This window comes from Antechinus flavipes, chromosome 1 (genome assembly GCF_016432865.1).
Source record: "Antechinus flavipes isolate AdamAnt ecotype Samford, QLD, Australia chromosome 1, AdamAnt_v2, whole genome shotgun sequence".
Lineage (NCBI taxonomy): Eukaryota > Metazoa > Chordata > Mammalia > Dasyuromorphia > Dasyuridae > Antechinus > Antechinus flavipes.
The window spans coordinates 538,361,467-538,383,712 of NC_067398.1; the positions used below are offsets into that span (position 1 = coordinate 538,361,467).

Genomic DNA, 22,246 nt, shown 5'->3' on the forward strand with positions numbered 1-22,246 from the left:
ATTCTAATCAATAGTTTAAAAAAATTGCCTTTTTGCTAAAAAGAGCATGAATTCCCTGAATCATTCTTGTATCTGCTAAGAAAAGATGGTACCAGACTGAGAGACAATTGAGCAGAATTGAAAACCACTGGATTTGTAATTTTAGTCCTAATTTTGCACTTATTTATGTGCAAGTATGGACAAGTATGTTAAACACTTTAGGTCTCAATTTCTTCATCTGGAAAGTTAGGGCTTTAAGACTAGTCCAAAGGTTTCTAAAACTGAGCTCTATCAAACCCATTAATCCCACAAGGTTGTCCAAAGAGTTCTGGAGTTTGACTTACTATCTATTAATACCAATTTGAATTTGCTTAAAAAGCCTGATTTTTTCAGTGGCTAATACATTACCAAATGTTAAGTAGCAGTTAAATGATTCTGATAAAATTGCGATCAAAAAAAGTGTTTACAAATAAAATCTGACCAATTCAAAGCAGTTCTCTTCAGTGTTTTAAACAAAAAATGTGACCTGAAGCAATACTATAAAATCTTATTTTGTGTAAGGATATGATAAAATGAAAATTACTGTGAGTTAATCTTACACAGTGAGGAGATCACATAGAAGTGATATAAAAATCATAAACACTGATATGACAGCATTAAATTTGTAATGGATTTGGAACTTCTGAAAAAATAAATTTTAAAACAAACTGTAGTAGATAATTAAAAAAAACATTATTTTAAGTTTTTTGTCCTTTTAAAAATAGATTTCACTCATATCTTTTGTTGTTTTATTATCTGGATTTCTTTCTATGCTTCTCCCTTCCTCTGTCTTCCCACAGGATCATTCTTTATAACAATGTGTTTTTTTTAAGAGCAAAAAAAAGAAAGAGAAAAATATTTAAAAAACAATCAACATGTTAAAACAGTTTTCTGTTGTATACAATGTGAAATAGTCATGGAACACATTCTCTACAAAGGAGTTGGGAGGTTGTTTTCACATATCTTCCTTGAGGCTAAGCTTTTTCTTAATCATTTTGCAACATTCAATTTTGCTCTGTAGTAGTTGATCTTTATATATTTACATTATTGTAAATGTATATATTGTTTCCTAGATCCTTCTTTCTTTACTCTGAATTAGATCACATAAATCTTTTCATGTTTCTTTCTGTATGTCATGTTAATTGTTGCTCATAGCACAATAATAATTAATTATATTAATATACCATACTTGTTTTGCTATTTTTCTAATTTCTGAGTATCTACTTTGTTTCTACTGATTTGCTCTCACATAAAGTGCTGTTATAATTTTTTTTTTGGTATGTATGGAAATTTTTTTTATCAGTGATTCCTTAGTTCTAGTCTTAACAGTGGGATCTCTGGATATGGATATTTTAGTTGACATTTATTTGCATATTCCAAATTGCTCTCTAAAATGGCTGTAACCATGTACTGCTCAACCTATAAAGCATTAGTGTATGTCTTTTCACAATTCTTCTAATATAGACTGTTCCTTTTAATAGGCCATCATTGTCAATATGAGGGGGCATGAAGTAAAATCTCAGGCTCGTTTTGATTTGCATTTTTTGTATTAGTGATACAGAATTTTCACTCATATTATTGCTAATAGTAGGCAGTTTTCACATATCCTTTGATTGTGCTTTTATTGGGGAATAGCTTTTGGTTAAATTTATTTCTGTTAGTTGTTTATCAAACCCTTATCAGAGATATTTAAAGCAAAAATTTTTTTCCCTAGTCAGAAAGCTGATATTATCTTTATTATTATTTGTTCATTCAAAATAATTGGCAGTTCTCTTTTTAAAAGGTTCCATCACAGAAGAAACTGAGAATTGTCGAATTAAATGATCTTTAAAGCTCCTTTCAATTCTAATATTTTTATGGGCAGTGGAGAGACATATCTTGGTAATAAGCAGGCTTCAACATATTAGAAACCAAGAATTTTGCAGGGAAAGTAGTACAAATTATCTAATAAGGGAGAAGTATTATCAGAAAAAAATTAGTGGATCATGTGGTGAGATTCAAGAATGACTGATACACAGTTTCCCTTTTCAGTTGGTTTCTGGACAACATGTATAGAATAAGGGAAGCCCTTCAAAGCATGATGATTAGACAGCTTATGAAAGATGTAGTGAGAGCATATGAACAATAATTACACAGGATGGTTAGACATGAATTTGTCGCAGTATGAATTTTTTTTAGGGAGTATACAAAAAGATAAGATCATAGATGCTATTGAAATACTGAACTAAGTAACCCAGTTGTACTGTAAAATTCTGTTTTGTTTAAGCTTTGGCAAGTATTATATATATTTTTTCTTTTTTCAGCAGAGGTCCCAGCTTGCTCTCACTTAAGTGTGAATGATAGTGCTCATGAAACCTATGATATTTAGGATATTGAATCTTCCTAAATGATATGTCGCAGGTGCAGTACTGGTAAAGGAGTTTGTGAATATTATGATCTTGCTTGGATGACTTCCCCTTAAGCAGTCATGCTCTTGAGCTTTGTAATAGATTCAGCCAGCAAATTGTTTTTCAGCAGAGCCTCAAGCATAAAGCCTTACTGTAATACATCTTAGAAATCACAGAATCATGAAGGCTTTGGAATCTGAGCATCACTGGTTCACTTTATGGAACAGTATTAAGCAGAGTCATATTTGCCAGTCAAAACATTGTCTGAAGTTAAAAATAAAAACACATTTTGTTCATGTTAACCTTTAGATTAGCCTTGCTCTAATCCTCTAAAGAGGTTGTCTGGTAGAATGTTGGATACTAAAAGAAAGGAACGCATGAACAAGCAAGAGGATTTGAGCAATTTGATGGTTTTTACTGATAAACTCAAGTAGGATTGTGATTTATTAATGCCTATTGCAGCCATAACAAACTGTCAGACAACTCCAGTTTTTTCATTCCTATATTGATTATAACTTTCTACTGCCTTACCTGCTACATTATTTATTCATATAGGTTCAATTCCATTACAATGAATACTCCAACAAAAGAATCACTTTAAAATAGATTTTCAAGCTTGAGTGAAGCACTCGTATATTGAAGTAATATTTTGTCCAGCAAAATTTCCATTTAACAAAAGAAATCACAGAATCACAAAATTTCATAAATGGTAGGCAAGGGCATAAACTTCTATTAAAACACTTGCTATATGCCATACAGTGTATTAAGTGTTTTACAGATTATTTAATTGAATCCTCATAATAGTCCTGTGTAATAGGTACTATTATTTCCCCCATTTCACATCTGAGAAAACTGGTGTGGAGAGCCATTATGTGACATTAGACCCTATGTCACATAGCATGGAAGGGTCTAAAACTAGATTTGAACACTAGTCTTTCTGACTTCCAGCCTCTACTTGATCTACTTTTCTGCCTAGTTGTCTAAGAAGTCCTTTGGAGTACCTTGCAGTCTCAGAGATCTCTCCTCTACTATCCTTTACAAATGGATATCTGAGCTCTTGAAGACTACCAGGAATAGGAAACCAGTTTCATCCATCCATTCATCCATACATCCATTCCTTCTATACACGTGGGGTGTATGTATGTATGTGTTTATGTGTGTTTGTGTGTATAGATAACTAGTGTAATATCTTATAGTCTAGACCATTGGACTTGGAGTCAGGAAAACCCAAATTAGAATTCTGCTTCAGACACTAGATATGAGACCTTGGCCAAGTCACTTAATTTCTCTCAGTTTCCATTTTCTCATGGAAAATGGGGATAATAAAAGAATCTACCTCCCAGTGTTGTTGTGAAGATCTCATGAAATAGTGTATGTAGAGTACTTCATATGCTAGATATAAGACTTTGGCCAAGCCACTTAATTTCTCTGAGATTCCATTTTAACATATGAAAAAAAGGGGATAATAAAAGAATCTACTTCTCAATGTTATTGTGAAGATCTCAAGATATAGTATATGTAGAGTGTTTTATAAACCTTAGAGTGCTATTGATTTAACTTTTATTATTATATTCTATATTTTACTTATGAATGCATATATTTGCCCTCCCAGATAGATCATATTTATTAGGGATTGTTTCAATTTTATTCTTGCTTTCTCAATACCTGACATATAATAGATAGTTGATAGATGCTTGTTTATAGATTGATTATTTGACCTTTGCTTTAAGATCTCTAATAAAAAGATCTCTACAATTTTTTGAGGTAGCCCATTCCTCTTGTGATTATGCCTACAATCAAATTTAGTTTTTGTGCCAGAATGTTATAATCTCTAATAGGTTCCTTCTAGTACTGTTATTTGACATTATATGATTCATAAGGAATAGGTAACGTTCTTCAAATTTAGGGTGTTCTCCTTTGTGTCTCAGGTACAAAACTCTCAGGAAACAACCTATATCCTGATTGTTTCCCCTAGGCAAGGAATATTTGGACAATCACTTTGTCATCATATTAAGAAAGGCTCTAATATGCTCTCTAGAATTTTTTTTTAAATAGGAATAGATGCTGTGTTTTGTCACACCTATGTGTTTTCTGTATCGATTGAGATAATCATATGGTTTCCGTTGATCTTGTTATTAATATGGCGAGTTAGGCTGATAATTTTCTTACTATTGAAACAGTTTTGTATTCCTGGGTATAAATCCTATATGGTCATTCTTAGCACTCAGTTTTTCTTTATGGATTAGGGAAAACACTAACATGCTATGTATTTATACAAATAGTATTTTGTAAACTCTTGAGGACCCATATCTATAACCATTGAGTTTGGTGCAAAAGATGAATCTAATGAGGAATAGTATAGGTTAGCTGTACTCTTGAAAAGTTTCATTATAGATTTTATATAATATTTTAAAAATTTATAAATAAATTTTTTTTATAAATAAATATCCTCAACAGATAGATAAATACTTTCTTAATTTTGTAGAAAAGTAAGAGACTGAATTAATGAAAAATATTGTGTCAAGCACTGTACTAAGCAGTGGAGATAGATACATACATGTACATACACATATATGTTTATCTTTATATATGCATTTATGTATATTTATTTATATGAAAGCAAAGTTCTCACTAGCACTATGTTCTAGTAGTGAAATATAATACATATAAAGAAGGGGTGATTAGGAAAGGACATTTGGTTTGGGGTAACCATAAGGAATGAATCTGGGAGGGGAAAAATTGTTACTTAGCCTTAATCACTGAATGAGTATGACTTCAATCAAACTGAGATCTGTTAGCTTAAAAAGACCCTGGTCTCCCATTTTATCAAGGCCATCTGTAGTCATCTTGATCTATATCTGGCCACTGGATCCAGATGGTCCTGAAGGGGAAAATGAGGCAGGTGACCTTGCAAGCCCTCCCTCACTTAAATCCAATTCATTTACAAGTCATACCATTACCTCCATGATGTTATAGTGGTCTTCAGGAGGACAAACAAGAGCAAACCCCATTAGGAGAGGAAGTGGAGCCAGAAGCAAATCACTTGATGCATTCTTTCAAGAACAATGAAACAATGGCTGTATCAATTTGATTATTTTTCCCAGAGCCAAATGATGGCAAGTGTGGGATGGCAAAAGAGGATAGACACTTTTTGGGTGGGATATGAGGCAGAATGTGGCATTTGTGGTCAGTTAGATAAAGTATGCCATTTAGGTGTTTGCTGACTGACTAGCTTATCTGGACAGCAAAGCTCTGGAACAGTGGAGCCAAAGCTGAGTGGAATTCATCAGGAGGTTCAGTGGAAAGATTGTTGTTTATTAAAAATATAAAAATCTAATTTTGTTATAGAAAGGCAACTCTGAGGCTGACTCTCAGATTTCTTGTTAAATCCACTTGTTCATGATGTATTCCAGAGTTATTTATTCCCTTATTGTCTTTGTGTCTACATTTCATAATGTTCTACTAGGAATCATAAAATTAAAAAAAAGTCAAAATGTGAAGGTCATCTAGTACAATTTGGATTTGAATTAGATTTCTATCCACAACATCCTTACAAGTAGTCATCTAATCTCATTTTCTAGCTTGGCCCTTATACTTTAAGACAGTCTGATCTATTTTTGAATAACGCTAAATTTTTAGGACTTTTAAATTTTTATAATAGTCCTTTAGATAATTAATATGGCTATCATGTCCTCTATAAGGCTTCTCTTATTCAAACTAAACATGTCAATTCCTTCATCAGTCCTTAAGCGCCATGATCTCAAAGGGTTCTGTATGTCATTCTGATTGTCTTCTGAGTGACTGTGCTTAATACTTTTACATGAACAGAATTCCTTTTTGTGGACTACTTTATGGAGTCAGTATGGTTGAGTGGAAAGGACACTGCTCTTGTGGTTGAAAAACTTAAGTTCAAGTATAATACTTAGCAGTTTAAATATTCAGCTCTTTGTGCCTCAGTTTCTTTATTGGTAAAATTGAGAAAATAATTTGATTATTACTAACTTTCAAGAATTGTGGCTAAGGTGGCTCCTAGATAGAACACTATACCTGGAGTCAGGAAGATCTTCGTTCACATTCAGCCTCAGACAATTAATAGCTGTGTGATGTGATTCTGCACAAATCATTTAACTTTTGTTTGCCTTAAATCAGAGAAGAAAATGATAAAATACTCTAGTATCTTTGCTCAGAAATCTCTTTGAACAGTATGATCCACGGGGACATAAAGATTTATACATGACTGAACAACTTTCTTTTTTAAATAAAGCTTTTTATTTTCAAAACATATGCATAGATAATTTTCAACATTCACCCTTCCAACACGTTGTATTCCATTTTCTCTCTCTCTTCCCCCTACCCTGTCCCCTAGACAACAAAAAATCCAATATATGTTAAACATGCACTTCTTTTATACATATTTCCAAAATTATGCTGCACAAGAAAAATCAGATCAAACAGGAAAGATGAGAAAGAAAACAAAATGTAAGCAAACAATAGCAACAAAAGTGGAAATACTATATTGTGATCCACATCCAGTCTCTACAGTGCCCTCTCTGGGTACAGAAGAGCATATTGGAATTGGCCTGCATCACCTCAGTGTTGAAAAGAGCCAAGTCCATCAGAAGATCATCACATAACCTTGTTGTTGCTGTGTACAATGTTCTCCTGGTTCTACTCACTTCACTCAGCATCACTTCATGTAAGTCTCTCTAGGCCTCTCTGAAATCATCCTGCTGGAATGACTTGTCTTCTTATAAATTTGAGTCAATTCAATAAATTTAGACTGTAGTAGCCTCATTGAAAGTTGGGAATTTTTTTGGATGGTCTCTTTTTATATTCCCCAGTGCGGTAATATGTGATTAATAAATGCTAGTTGACTGACTGACTGTTTAGCATAGTGAGAGACTATGTATAAATCTTTATTTGTGTTATGCCATCATGGAAAGTTCAATATTTGTTAAATATGGTATACTGACTTGCATTATTGAAGAGAATTTCCTCAACTGGGAGGTCCATTACCATTAAAATTAAAATTTTATTATTGTATATATGTTATGTATATATATTATTGTATATATTGTATATATTATGTATATTTTATGTATAAAGAAACTAAAATTCAGAGAAAATTAAATGGTTTGCTTAGGCTCACAGATTAGAATAATGTTCAGGTTGGGGATTGAAATCTCTTTTTTGCGACTCTTAGTTTTTTGCTCTCTATCCTAAACTGACTTTCTAATGTGTCTCACATATGTTTTGAACATCATCACAGCCATTCTACTCATAATGTTCCATAGACTGTATCTTGGGGAAAAAAAAAACTACATACATATACAATCTCTCTGTCTCTGTTTCTCTGTCTCTGTTTCTCTGTCTCTCTCTCTCTCTGTCTCTCTTTGTCTCTCTCTCTCTCTCTCTCTCTCTCTCTCTCTCTGTCTCTCTTTGTCTCTCTCTCTCTCTCTCTTTCTCTCTCTCTGTCTCTGTCTCTCTGTTTCTCTCTGTGTCTCTCTGTCTCTGTCTCTCTGTTTCTCTCTCTCTCTGTATCTCTCTCTGTCTCTGTCTCTCTGTTTCTCTCTGTCTCTCTCTGTCTCTGTCTCTGTTTCTCTCTCTGTCTCTCTGTTTCTCTCTGTGTCTCTCTCTGTCTCTGTCTTTCTCTCTCCCTCTCTCTCTCCTCCCTCTCCCTCTCCCTTTCCCTCTCCTTCTCCCTCTCCCTCTCCCTTTCCCTCTCCTTCTCCCTCTCCTTCTCTTCTTCCCTCTTTCTTTTTCTTCCTCCCTCTCTCTTTCTCCCTTTCTCTCTCCTCCCTCCCTCTCCCCCCTCCCTCTCCTTCTCCCCCAATATATGGTTAACTTTTAGAGGGTAATGAGTGAAGAAATATAAGCTTATATGTTAATAAAAGCGCTTGATTTCATGTATAAGCATGAGCTTTCAAAAATCAATAAAATTGAAATGATTTCGCAATTACCATGCACTTAGATGACTTTCTGAACAAAAACCAACTTTACAAAGTGGATCTAATGTTTATTATTCTTAAAATGGGGAGGGATGAGTATGATGAAGTCTTTTATCTGACTTCTGAAGTAGAAATAGAAACTTTGTAATTCCTTGCAGAAGTGCTTTTTTTGTACTTTTTAACCAAAGCCCAAAGCAAACCAGAGGCACTGACATCCATTACATCTATGCAGTAATTTTCTATATGCTATTACGTTTTAAGGTGGCTCATGCACCTTTGGCATTAAAAATATTATATACTAAGTGTTAGGAGCAAGCTAGCATGCATTTTGTTAGTTCTTTAGATGTAGAAGATGAAAAATCAAAGTAGAAGGTGTAGCCTCACAGGGTTCAGAAGCAGAGGTGGCCTGTTCTATATAGCTGAAAGCCAAGAAATAATAGCGGGAAGATTGGCTTGAAATCTACTATAAAGAGAAATAAGGAGAAAATGATAGTTGAGAATTCTAAAATTGTTCTTTTGGGAGGTAAAAATTGCACAATCTTCAAATAAGCATCTACTCTAGTATATCTCTGCAACTACCAAAAAATCCACATTGAGTGAATAGGCAACATCTAGCATAGAGTAATGTAAAGTAATATTAGGAGCAAAAGAGGAAAATGTCTGCTACTTTTCTTAATTAATAGTATAATCTTATTTCCTTCATGATAGGTACCAAAGTTCTCAAGAATTCTATTCGATTTTGAAATGAAATGGACTATATTGGTACCACAATCAGAACAAAGCATTTGTGGTATTTTTCAGGAGATATATTTCCTCTAGTGACTGCTTCTCATCTCCCTTTTCTACAGTGTGTTTTTGATTTATTAAATTTTCATTACTCTAAGGTTGCAAACTAAAGTAGTTAGTCCCAAAGCTAATTTTTATAGTGCCTGTTAACTGTAAAATGGCTGTATTTGTCTCTGGGAATTTTTGTTTTTTGAGCAATTCCACTGAGAGTGCAGTTACACATACATGTAGTTTTCTTGGGCAAATTAATATTAGGCAGCTGTTCATGTGTGAGATATGTCCTCAGTTTACTTTTTGTAAATTAGCTGTGAGGGGAAAATCATTCTCTCAGTGGATTATTCCCACTTTTCATCCTGGTGCTGCAAATGAGAAGCAGTGTTGTGGTTATTTAGCATTTAGATAACACTTATATTAGGAATGTTAATAAAAATGAACTGGAAAGTATTTTTGTAGAGATGAAGTACTCTGGGACTTAAACAGACTATTTGACTAGTAGCAGCAATTGGGCAAGGAGCTTAATTGAACTGGTCCTTTCATCTGAATGACAGAGAATAAGAAAACCAATATAAAACAACAACAAAAAAGTTTGCTGTCTGTATTTTAGAAGATTGTACATGAATGGTTAGGGAAAAGTGGAACCCAGTTAGTTAAACTTAAAAAAAGGAATTCTGTGCATGTAAAAGTAGTAAAAATAAAATGCAAAAAATCTCAAGTCCTTATGAGGGCCACAACTAGTTGGTTCCCTTAGTTTATTCCCAACAAAAACAGCTCAGACTTTTCAAACTAAGATAATATATAGAATTAAACATTAATATAGACTGTTTCCCTTCTGTTATCCATTCTCTAGTAATCATGTATTCCTTAACAGATAGATAGACCAGCAGGGTCCAGCTGTCTTGGGAACATGGACCAAATCAGTCATTTCCTGAGCTGTGAATAGGGTCAAGACCACCAGGGTCCAGCTCTCTTGGGAACATGGACCAATCAGTCATTCCCTGAGCCATGAATGTGGTCATGAGTTATAAAATTTGTAGAAAAAGGAAAACAGAGAAAGTTATCCACAGTTTAAGCATGATATCTAGGATTTTTATAGTCTTTTCCTATAATTAATAACAAATATTGTAACACTTGATATCAATATACTGAGAAGCTTCATAAAGAATAGTGGGTAGATAGGTGGAGATAATGTAGTAATATAATAATTTCTGCTCCTAAGTAAATGAACAGTCAATACCAGAATGGCTGGAGTTGTCTTCCCAGCCAGAATGCCTCTCTAGTACTTACTGCCAAAAGCTTTGTGGTTGCTATCCATTCTTTGCTATGACCAGGTGGTCAGGGCCAGTCATTCCCTAAGGTATTGCTAGTATAGCATTAGTACCAGAGGTACTGATGGCAGAGATTGTCATATTTGTTGTTCTTTGTTTGTTAGCACCTAGCAGAATACTTTGTGCAGATTAGGCATATAAATAATATGTGTATTGAGTTGAATGCTGTTTTTTAGAGTTTTCTTATTAGAAAAGTAACAAAACTTAAAAAAATCCTATCATGAAGTGAATTAGAAAAGTTTATTATATAAAATGTTGTTTTATATAAAATTTACTTAGATATGTGCAAGAGCTGAATTAATTTTTTTAGGCAAACTCAAGAGATTTAAAAAATAAATTTAGTCACAACAATTAAAAAAAAATCTCATCATCATGGCTAATTGCACAAACAGTCTCAATATTTTGCCCAATCTATATCCCTAGACATGTAGTGATTCTGTTTTTTATGAGCAGAAGTGTCGAGCTACATTATTATATAGATGTTTCACTTTTCAGTCTAGTAAATAGGAACCAGCCCTGCAAGTTTAGTACCATGTTTAATGACTACTCATTTATTAAGCATAAATAGGATGAATTTTTTCCTATGAGAGTATGTTTGTGGTCCAAGATCTGTGAAGAAAGTACAAATGAATAAATTCCAAATCAATTTTATCAGATTTATTTCAAGACATTTTAAATTATTAGTTTCTTTATGTCAAATAATAAGTATAAATATTAAATATAGAAATACCTTAAATTTATGAATTTAAATGAGCATTTGCAAATTGGTGGGAGGTCTCTTTCCTTTTTTTTTTGGCATAATAGAATATTGTGGCAAATTTTGTAGATACTTTCTTTTCATTATAAATATTTTATGCAAAAAATTTTGTATTAATATTTTTATTTCCTGTATAACATGACATCAATATAGTTTATTTGACTTTCCTCCTAAAAGTTATATGATGAACTCTTGAATGTTATTCAGCTCTGTTTACTTCTAAGGCAAAAATGTCTTAAAAGTGTCTTTTTTCTACTGTTATTTATGAATGACTCTTTAGGAATTTTACACAAGGATCATAGGACATGAATTTTGAAGATCATGTAGGAAATCTCCACAATTTGCAATTGAGAAAATTCAAGATTGGAGAGATGTAATAATTGCCTAAAGTCAAACAATTATTAAGTTAGTAAGCTAAGATTCAAGCTTGTTCTTCTGACTTCAAAACTAAGATTTTTCTCACTATCCCTATTTATGAACATTGTATGAATCTAAGATATTGTTCTGGTATCCTAAAGAATCCATTAAATACATATCTCTTTTGTGCTATTATTTTTTGTAATTGAACTTTTTGATTACTTATGATGATTGAGATTTTAATCAAGATTAATTAATCAAATGATATTTGGTAAGCAAGTGCTGGTCTGGTTGTTATCTTGGGGACTGAATAAAATGATAGAGGTTTTTTAAAATGGGAAGTTGCATTATAATGTTGTCAGAAGTGAAAGACATCAATCTAAAAGACATTTTATCAACCTGTATTGAAAAGAATAAAGGTGTTGAGAAAAGCCTTTGTTTATTCTTTTCTTTTAAAAAAATCACAGTTGGAATTAAGGTACCACATGTGGCTCTGTGCAGGGGGACTTGGAAGTTAATCTTGCCCTAATTTAATAGAAAAAGCCAATGTAGTTAGATCAATTCTGAATTGGTACTCTGTGCTGCCAAGATAAGGGTCTTAAAAGATACCAGTTATATTACAAATGGAGGCTATTAAAACCAAACAGTTGAATTCTCCTCAATTTATAATGTGAAATTATTTCTTGTGTAGTGTTATCTACATGGTACTATATTTTTTCATTAGAGGATTTATAATTCACTTTTGGAAAAATTATTTACATTTCTTATTGCTTAAAATAAATGATGGAACATAAGGTTAAAATTTCAATCCTCAAGCATGATTTTTGTAAATTTAATCATTTGGATTTTGCCATGTTCTTTATATTGCTCTCTGCATTTCTCAAATCTCTTCTGTGTCAGTGTGACAAACTGATTTTGCCCTATATCCTGAATAATCAATATCCTTCTTTGATGAACTTTGACATTATGATAGTCCCCTTTTTTTGATACTATGGTGGATTTCTTGCCTCATTGATATGAGAACCCTAAAGATATATATTTCAAGCCACATTCATCTTCTCATTCTATTCAACTCTTTTCTGTGTCCTTTTGAAAGGATACCATGGTGTCTTTCTCTAGATCCCTTGATATATATACACATACCAATGGACTGCTTTCTTGTCAGGTTAAGTATCTTTTGGCTGCCTAACTTTCTAGGTAATACATCCATATGATGAATGAATAAAGAGTTTATTAAAAACTTTTTATATGCCAAGGACTGAGCCCAATTCTAGGGAATACAAAAATGAGGCAATTCTTGTTCTCCAGAAACTTAAAATTATGGAGACAATGCAAAAAGGGAAGAGTTACCAAGGAGATGGATATTTTTGTTTGGGAAATAATAGCTATGGTAGCGATCAGTGCAATAAATAGCAAATATATATATATATATATATATATATGTATATATATATATATATATATATATATATATATATATATATATATATATATATATTAGTAGTAATGGTAGTATTGATTTGATTATAGTTCCAGAATTAGAAAGTATGTGTGTTTGTGTGTGTGTGTATGTGCAGATTACAAAGGCAAGAAAATGGCTGGGAATATAAATTAAACATGACTGCACACTAAAAATGCCCAGATATTATGGGCTATATTTAATAAATATACTTGCTAAATCAGGAAAGTGTGGACCCCAGGGTGGGAGTTCTGCATCAAAAGGATAAACTCTCCAGAAGCATAGTTGCTGATGTGTCTACCATGTCAGCAGTCAGGATGCTGGCCAGATTGTAAAATAAAGCTTGCTTTGGAATGCTTAGATAGAGTGGGCCTTGTGAGGTATTCAACAATAAGGACACCATAGGACAGAAGAGAAACATTCCAGATCTGAAAAGGGGTAAGGTTCTTCAATGTAAATCTTTGGTTTAGACGCAGGGGTCCTCAAACTTTTTAAATAGGGGGTCAGTTCACTGTCCCTCAGACTGCTGGAGGGCCGGACTATAGTAAAAACAAAAGCTTTGCTTTGTGGGCCTTTAAATAAAGAAACTTCATAGCCCTGGGTGAAGGGGATAAACGTTCTCAGGTGCTGCATTTGGCCTGCAGGCTGTAGTTTGAGGACCCCTGGTTTAGAGGATGCATTAGTGTGGTAGAAGGCAAGATGTTTGTGGTGTATGATGAAATTTTGACATATTCCTCAAGTGATTTCTAGAAACATACAATTAATCTTCCAAAGATGTAATAAATTACATCCTATTCATGCCTGCCATTTCTGTTTTTTGTCTGATGATTCACAACTTTAATTCTTAAGACTATGTTGTTTCATGTCTATACTATCTATATTATCTCATAGGAATAATGTTGATATTATAAGTTGGGCCTCTGTTTTAAATTTTGTTTTATTGTATCTTGATGTCTCATGAAATCATTAGCTCCTACTTGAATGATTCTACCTTTTGTTAGCTTTTTATTTTCAAAATATATGTATAGTTTTCAACATTCATTCTTGCAAACCCTTATGTTCCCATTTTTTTCTCCATTTCTTCCCCCCACCCCTTCCCTTACACAGCATATAATAATCTATGTGAAACGTGCAATTCTTCTCTCTATATATTTCTACATTTCTCATGCTCATAAGAAAAATCAGGTCAAAAAAGGAAAGAAAAATGAGAAAGGAAACAAAAAGCAAACAAACAGCAATAAAAAAGTGAAAATACTATGTTGTGATTTACATTCAGTTCCCACAATCCTCTCTCTGGATGTGAATGGCTCTCTCCATCACAAACAAATCTGTTGGAATTGGCCCGAATCATCTCACTGTTGATCATCAACATGTTCATGTAAGTCTCTCCAGGTCTTTCTGAAATGATACTGATGATCATTATATTCTATAACATTCGTATGCCATCACTTATTCTCCAACTGATGGGCATCCACTCAGTTTCCAGGCCTCTGTTTTAAGAAAAAATTTGGAGGTCATTAAAAACCCTATGTAATTTCAGAAAAAGTCCAATCTACTTGCTTCTTTCTGTTCAATTCTGCATCTGATTTATTAATTTATTTTTGGCTGTCTCAAGTATATATAGTGATGAACTGTCTCTTTGCATTGACTAGCTAGCTAAATATTATAGACGATAACATTGTTCATCTAGACTTTTTTGTGTGTGTGACTAGTTAGAATAAATTCTTCTATTTATGAATCTCATTTAGGATTCTTTGCAGTGTATCAGTCAGTGTTCATGGATTAGCATTGTGTTATTTGAAAACAGGGACATATGAAGGACCTTATCATATATAATAAATCTCTCTTCTACTTGAAGTTTGTCCTGGACATTCTCTATGACAGTAGCAAGCACAATTGTGTAATCATATATCCCTCTATTTTATGCTTTATTTGATGTTAATATATAGAAATTCATCAAGCAAAGTTATCATTGGAAAATATAATTATATATGTTACATATTTTGAAGACATAAAGCAAAGGCAAAGCGACACACATTTATTAAGTGCTTATTATATGTTTACAATGCATTGTACTACTTGTTAGTATTATGATAGAATTGGCAAATATCTGGCTTGATCTTAGCCTGCATAAATAAATTGTTTCTTAGCTTGAATAGATACTGTGAATTTCAAAATCACTGATTAGTTATTTCCCATCCTGATTTCTTTTTTATTACATACTTAAAACACCAGTTTATATTTTGCAAGTGTGTCACATGTTTTGTATGTGGTAGATCAGCTGTTCTCTTTGCAAATAAGTAAGACTTCAATAAAATCCTTCTCTTTTACTTTATTGTGATAAGAAGGTAGGCTAGGATTCCTTGATGTATCCTGATCAAGTTAGGACTTTCAGTAGAATAGGCTTTTCCCCCTCTATATTAGGTTATGTCTGCTGGCTTGCCTATTTTAACTTGAGGTCTCAATGAGCATTATGAATTCTTGGATCTCAGAAACTCACATACTAATTTGTAGAGGGGTTGGATTTGACATCCAAGGGATTATTCATATTAATGAAATAATGGCTCATTTGGTATATTGAGTGCATTTGAGTTATAGATGGAACATTGACCTACCTTTGAAGGAGTTAAAATTTAAAATTACTTTTTATTGACCTTCTGATAGCTTGTAGCTAAATAAACGAAGCAGCAGATTGTCTTTTGCAGACTAAATCACTAAACACTGTTTAATAATTGTTTATGTTTAACTTTAACAATTTTTAAAATTTATGATAAATAGCATTTGAGTGGATGAACCATGAGTAGAGTAACCTAAAGACACAATTAGGAAGTGGATAAAGTGAAAAGAGTGCTAAATCTGGAGTTCCAGAATCTTATTTTGAATTATGATTCTGTCCTTTACTATTTATTGCCTAAAGTGATTTAGAACAAATTACTTATCTATCTGGGTGTCAGTTACCTAATCTATAAAATAGGGAGATTCAACTAGAAGACCTAACTCTAGCTCTCTGAGTCTCTTATTTCTCTCCTCTTCAATTTGGAATATCTTTAATTTCAAGATGGCTAATGTTCTCTCTTTTAAAAAGTATTTATTTTTAATTTATGGAATAAAATCAGCCTCTCCATAACATAGCACAATAAAAAGATGACTACACATGAAACTGTGAATCTACTATGTACTAGCTATTCTGTCAAATACACAATAAAATTATCAAGTAACTTTCTTTTTTTTTCCTTCTCTTTCCCTCCTCCCACCTTAGATAAGACCACAGATAGTTGTGTGTGTGTGTATGTATGAGTGTTTGTGTAAATATGCATATAAATTATTCTATACATCTATTTATCAATTCTTTCTTCATATATTCTTTATATTTTAATTTCGGTATTTATAATATCAAAATAGAATTCACTCAAGGACATTTTAAAAACTATTGCTGTATACAATGTTCTCTTGGTTCTGTTCATTTCATTCTTCATTATTTTATGCAAATCTTTCCATGTTTTTCTAAAATCATTGAGCTCCTTATTAATTTTCTCCCTAGTTAAAACCCACTATGTGCTATGTAAGTTGGAATACATCTGATAAATTCAACCACACAAAGGGGTTAATAATGGCTGATAGACACTTTTTGCCTCATACTGTGTCTTTCCCTTTCCCCTAGTTCTGTCCTGTTCTGTTACAACTGGCATTGTAAATAGGATACATTCAGTATCTTAAATCAAGGATATAAAATGTTCTGGTAGAATTTTAGGTATAAGTTTCAGCAAGACTAGTAGATGAGATTCACAGCTTAGGATACATTAGTTTAATAGAGATACTTTTCTGACAGATGAAGTCAGTTGTCCCATAATGAAGGAGGTCTTCCTAAGTATTGGGGAACAAAATATAATCTAATTTAGGAATACCAGATACTTCTAGGGAGAAGCAGGTCTAGGTAGGTTGCTGATGTTGAGGAGAGAACACAAAAGACAAAATTTCCCCTACTTCACAATTTTGCTGAGGCTAATTCTTCCTTTGCTGTTTCCCTCTCCCCAAAAGTAGAATTTGTTTTCCTTATTGAATACTGTGACATTTACTCAGCCAGATAAAATGAAAGAATGTCTTAGACATCAAAGGAAGCAGCATGATCTTCCTCATGTAGATGAAAGGTCAGGATGATTTCTAGTCATCTCATGTAATTTTATATTGGATGAGTTTTCTGTCCTTTACCCTCCATTCCAGATTCATTTCTAAACTAATCTCATGCATTTTCTTTTCGTTTTATGTATTCTGAATCATTTTTTTGGAGAGTGATAACTTTGCAGTCATCTTGATTTTCATTTAGAGGGTCAATAATGGCAGATTTTGCTTTAGCAATGTCAGACACAGGTGTAGCTATTAATTGCCAGCAACAGTAACATCCCTCTGTTTATACTAATGCTGTCTTTGCCTGAGATTTATGCTGAGGCTTTCTTCATGTAAGACATTGGAAATTGCTGTGAACTTTTGGTTTGCAGCAGGTGGTTATTTTTTCCCTAATGGTGGTATCTTCTTTTCTTAGCAAGATTCCTTTGGATATTCCTGAAAATAGTAGAAGGAAGTTAACTTTTTTAAAAAAAGGACATAGCTGTCTGATAGAGATTTATAGGCATAAAAATTCTGATAATTAGCATTTATTGTCAAAAACCCGAGAAGCAATAATGAAAAATTTAAGATTTTATTTAAGATCAAGGGAAAAAATCCTACATCCATTATTGGATATTTGATCCTTACAACAGATTTAATAAAGTATAGGCATTACAAATATCTCTTTTATGAATGGGAAACTTAAACTCAGAGGAGATAAATAATTTTCCTATCCTCACACAGGTAGTTAGTGTTGGAGGCAGGATTTAAATCTGGATCTTTCAATTCCTATATTCTTTCTATTTTAAAGGTATATTATTAACCTGTGGATGTTTTAAAAAAAAACCTGTGAGAGGAAGAAGTTGATGATCAAAATTTTGCAATACAATAATTAAATATTTTCAATACAATTATAGAGTTAAAAGTTGTAAGAGATCTTTCATGTGATTTATCTCATTTTATAGATAAGAAAACAGACCTGAGCAGTAGAATTACCTGGCTAAAAAGGAGTAAGTAGAAAACAAGGATTTTTGCCTAAGACCATAATGCAAAAAAGTTTAGTATACATTTAACAAGCATTTATTAAGTACATGATATGTTCAAGGCACAGGGAAAAGTATTGGGGTCCTAGGAGAAGTTGTCTCTTCAATGACTTCCCACAGTAGAAAATAATCTATCACATTGAAATATGATGAAATTTGTCTTTGGGGAGTGCTCTTATTCTGGACAAGACAACATACCACAAAGAACTCATTTAAAAAATGTTTTTTGTTGTTGAAAAGTCGTTTTTCAGATATGTCTGATTTTTTTTATGACATGTAGAGATATTGGACTTGGACAAAGATATTGGAGTTCCTTGCCATTTCCTTCTCCAGCTCATTTTACAGACGAGGAACTGAAGCAAACAGAATTAAATGGGGGTGGGGGTGGGGGCCAAGTTGGTGGTGAAGTGGATAGAATTTCAGGTCTAGAGTCAGGAAGACCTGAATTCAAATCTGCATTCAGACACTTATTACCTATTGGACCCTAGGCAAATGACTTAACACTGCCTAGATTTCCTCACTTGTAAAGTGGGATTATAAAGAATTGGACACTACTGAAATGACTCAATAACAAAATAAAAATTGTAGATAATGCATATGCTAAATATTTCAGGACTTTGAATTCTTGATATGTTTTGTTTTTTACAAAATCTTTAGAGATTATTGACCATATGTTTAAAAAACTTCCAAAAGATATTTCAGTATATTGTTTAGAAATTTTTTTATGAATATTAAAAATGATTGTTAATTTTCTTTGTATCTGACTTTTGGAATTTATGAGAGATTACAAGTTATTTCAAAATTCCAAAAAAGATAAAGAAATACATTTAAAAATACAATTCCTCTTATTTCATATCCTTATTTATTTTCTCTTTTAATTTTGTTTCTTCAAAATAGAAGTATCAAGAAAGCTAATAAATTAACTTTGTCTTATGACATATTATATTAGAGAATCTTGAAAAATAGGCTAGTGTTAGTGATGTAAGACTATATGAAATTCATTGACATCATAGGATGGATTTAGAGAAACATGAGATTATTTTTATGAATTAATATAAAGAAAGCAGAGGTATAACTTTGTGTATATATATATGTATTTATATTCTGGCTATAATAAGATTAAAAAAGAAAAATTAAGGGCAGGTAAAATTTGATTTATTATTAATGACCAATCTAGGTCCCTGAGAACAAAATAAGGACACTTCTCTGTTAGTTGAGGAAATGTGAACTTGCATTGCTGTATTGTGATGCTATTTATTTTGTTTTACTATTTTTTAAAATTACAACCGAGAATTAGATTGAGAGTGGGGCCATATATATACATAACAGGCATAAAAATGGAATCAATAAATGTCACAAGAAAAGTTTTGAAATTGAGACTTGGCCACTTTTTAACAATATTAGTGATTTTAATGTATTATTAATACATTAATTCATCACATTAATTCAATGTATTGATGGTATAACTGGAAGTTTGGTCATTAATCTAAAGAAGGGTGATTGGTAAAGATCTATATTCTAAAAGTATATAATGGATTTTTATGTTAATATACCTGTGTACAACTGAAATTTTATTCTTGATATAGGATTCTATGTGGAAATGACTTCATCTGGCATTTTCCTAGACAAATGTATTGACTTAAGTTATTAGAAATTTTGCTCAGCATTAATTTTCTTCAAAGCATATCTGTAAAGTAATGAATCTCAAAAATTATACAATAATTTATTTAGTTATATTTTGTATTTTTTTCAAAGCTGCCACCTGTGAATATAGTAAATCCAAAAAAGTAATTATTGCTGAAAACAATTGTAATTCCACCTGTTTTTAGATCCAATTTTCATTTCTCATAGGACTTATCTTTACTTTATATTTTATTTTTACATTCAAAAGGTATTGCCTGATTGTAAGCTTATACAACACTTTACAGTTGCACTGGGGTTTATAAAATTTCTCACATTACAGGGTAACCTGTAAAGTAAGTAATTTATGTTTCTGGCCTTTTTTTTTTTTTTTTAAAAGATGAGAAAACAGGTAAAGTGACTTGCCCATGGTTACATAGCTAGTTAATAAAGGAAATGTATTTAAAACAGAGGGCTTTAATTCCTATCCCAGTGCTTGCCCTGGGTACTAGTTAATTATTATAGTACTTTGTATTGCTTCAGTGAATTTCATTGCTCCTTCAGTTATGTCCTTATAAATGTTTATGGTCCCAAATCTTAGTCTTTTAATTCTTTGCAATCCTTTGATCTCTTCTTGTCTTTGCTTTCTCATTTATTCTCCTGTCTTCTCCCTTCCTATTTTTTTTTAGTTTGCTTTTCAAGTCTCAGCCTTTATTCATCTTTCCTGCTTCCTTATTATTTCTTTATTGTTCTCCCAGGTTTTAACCAAGAGGAGACACTATGCTGCCAAATTTTCTCAGGACAATTCCTTAGAGTCCTCTGTCTCTCACAGCCTCTAGATTTGAGAAGAGGCTGCTTCAGGAACATACATAATCAGATATTTTCAAATATTTGAATGACTATCATGTAAAATAAAGCGCAAACTTGATATATGTTGCCCTGGATGGCAAAACTAGATATAATGGGAAGAATTTACAAGGAATCTGATTCTAACAATTAGAGATATAAAAGGGAACAGAAAGCTTCTTTAGAGTTTTCAAACTTTGTGATATTTTGTGTGGTGATTTTCTTTTCTTTTTTTTTAAATAGCTTTTTCTTTTTCCAAATACATGCAAAGATAGATTCATTCATCTTTGCAAAACCTTATGTACTAAATTTTTTCTTCTTTCCTTATCCAACCCTCCTTACAGACAGCAAGAAATCCAGTATAGATTAAACATGTGGAATTCTTCTAAACATATTTCCATATTTATCATGCTGCACAAGAAAGATCAAAAGGTGAAAGAAAAAAGAGAGAAAAAAACATAAGCAAACAAACAACCTAAAAAAGTGAAAATATTATGCTTTGATACACATTCAATCTCCATAATTCTGCCTCTGAATGCAGATGGCTCTTTTCATAACAAGTCTATTAAAATTGCCTTGAATAACCTTTGTTGAAAAAAGAGGCAAGTCCATCACAGTTGATAATCACATAATTTTGTTGCTGTGTATAATGTTCTCTTGGTCCTACTCCATTTAGCATCAGTTCATGTAAATCTCTCCAGGCCTTCTGAATCAGCTGCTTGTCATTGCTTATAGGACAATAATATTCCATTACATTCATATACCAAAATTTATTCATCCATTTTCCAACTGATGGGCATCCACTCAATTTCTAATTCTTCACCACTATGAAAAGGTGGTGCTACATTTTTGAACATTTTTGTTACAAACATTTTTGAACATATGGTCTTTCTCCTTTTTTGTGATCTCTTTGGTGATAGTGTATTTGAAAGATGTGATGATTTTCTGTAGTGATTTTCTACTTCGGATGAGAAACTTGGAGCATATAATTACTCAAGTCTTTTACAACTTTTAAGATTCTGATGATGTGAAGAATTGGAATCTTTGCTATATATCTCCTCTCTTTCCATGAAATGTTATTTTTGCTTATGGACCTGTGCTAAGAAGAATGACACTGAAGATCAAAGTCTTTAGACTTGACTCTATGAAGTGGATTTTGGAGAGTGAGGTATTGAGATACAGTAATAAAATTATAGTAGGGGAATTAATGTCAGAGTAAATATAAAGGGAGGCGCTCCATGGAGAAACCTATAAACGAATCATCTGTGTACTTGGAAAAAGGACATCTGAAAATAAAGACCAGGAAGATCTAGGATCCATTCACTGTAGGACAAAAGATTGAATCATGGAAAATTATCTAGCGTTCCCTGAATTTCCTCTCCCTTTAAAATTCCTTAATGGTACCTCTAGAAATTAAAGGGGATAATTTTATCACTCAGACTTTAACCAAATTTAAAAAAACCAAACAACCTCTCCCAAAATAGAACAACTCTTATTTATCCTCTCAAATATGTTTTGTGCTTTGTATCCAGGCACAAAATTGACTCTGGCTGTAAAAAAAAACTCATTATTTGAATTTGTTCTTTTTAATGCTTC

General features: G+C 32.4%; 1 protein-coding gene across 5 annotated transcripts in view; it reads left to right on the plus strand.

The window, feature by feature from the left end:
• Window positions 1-22,246, plus strand: part of DCDC2 (doublecortin domain containing 2) — a 204,081-nt gene that overhangs the window by 120,222 nt on the left and 61,613 nt on the right. For 4 of the 5 annotated variants that reach the window (XM_051970611.1, XM_051970613.1, XM_051970610.1 and 1 more), the window contains one exon: window positions 18,107-18,151. The exons of the other annotated variant lie outside the window; for it this stretch is intronic. In XM_051970611.1, the coding sequence (XP_051826571.1) occupies window positions 18,107-18,151 (45 nt within the window). The remainder of the gene's footprint in view (window positions 1-18,106; window positions 18,152-22,246) is intronic. 5 annotated transcript variants of the gene reach the window in all.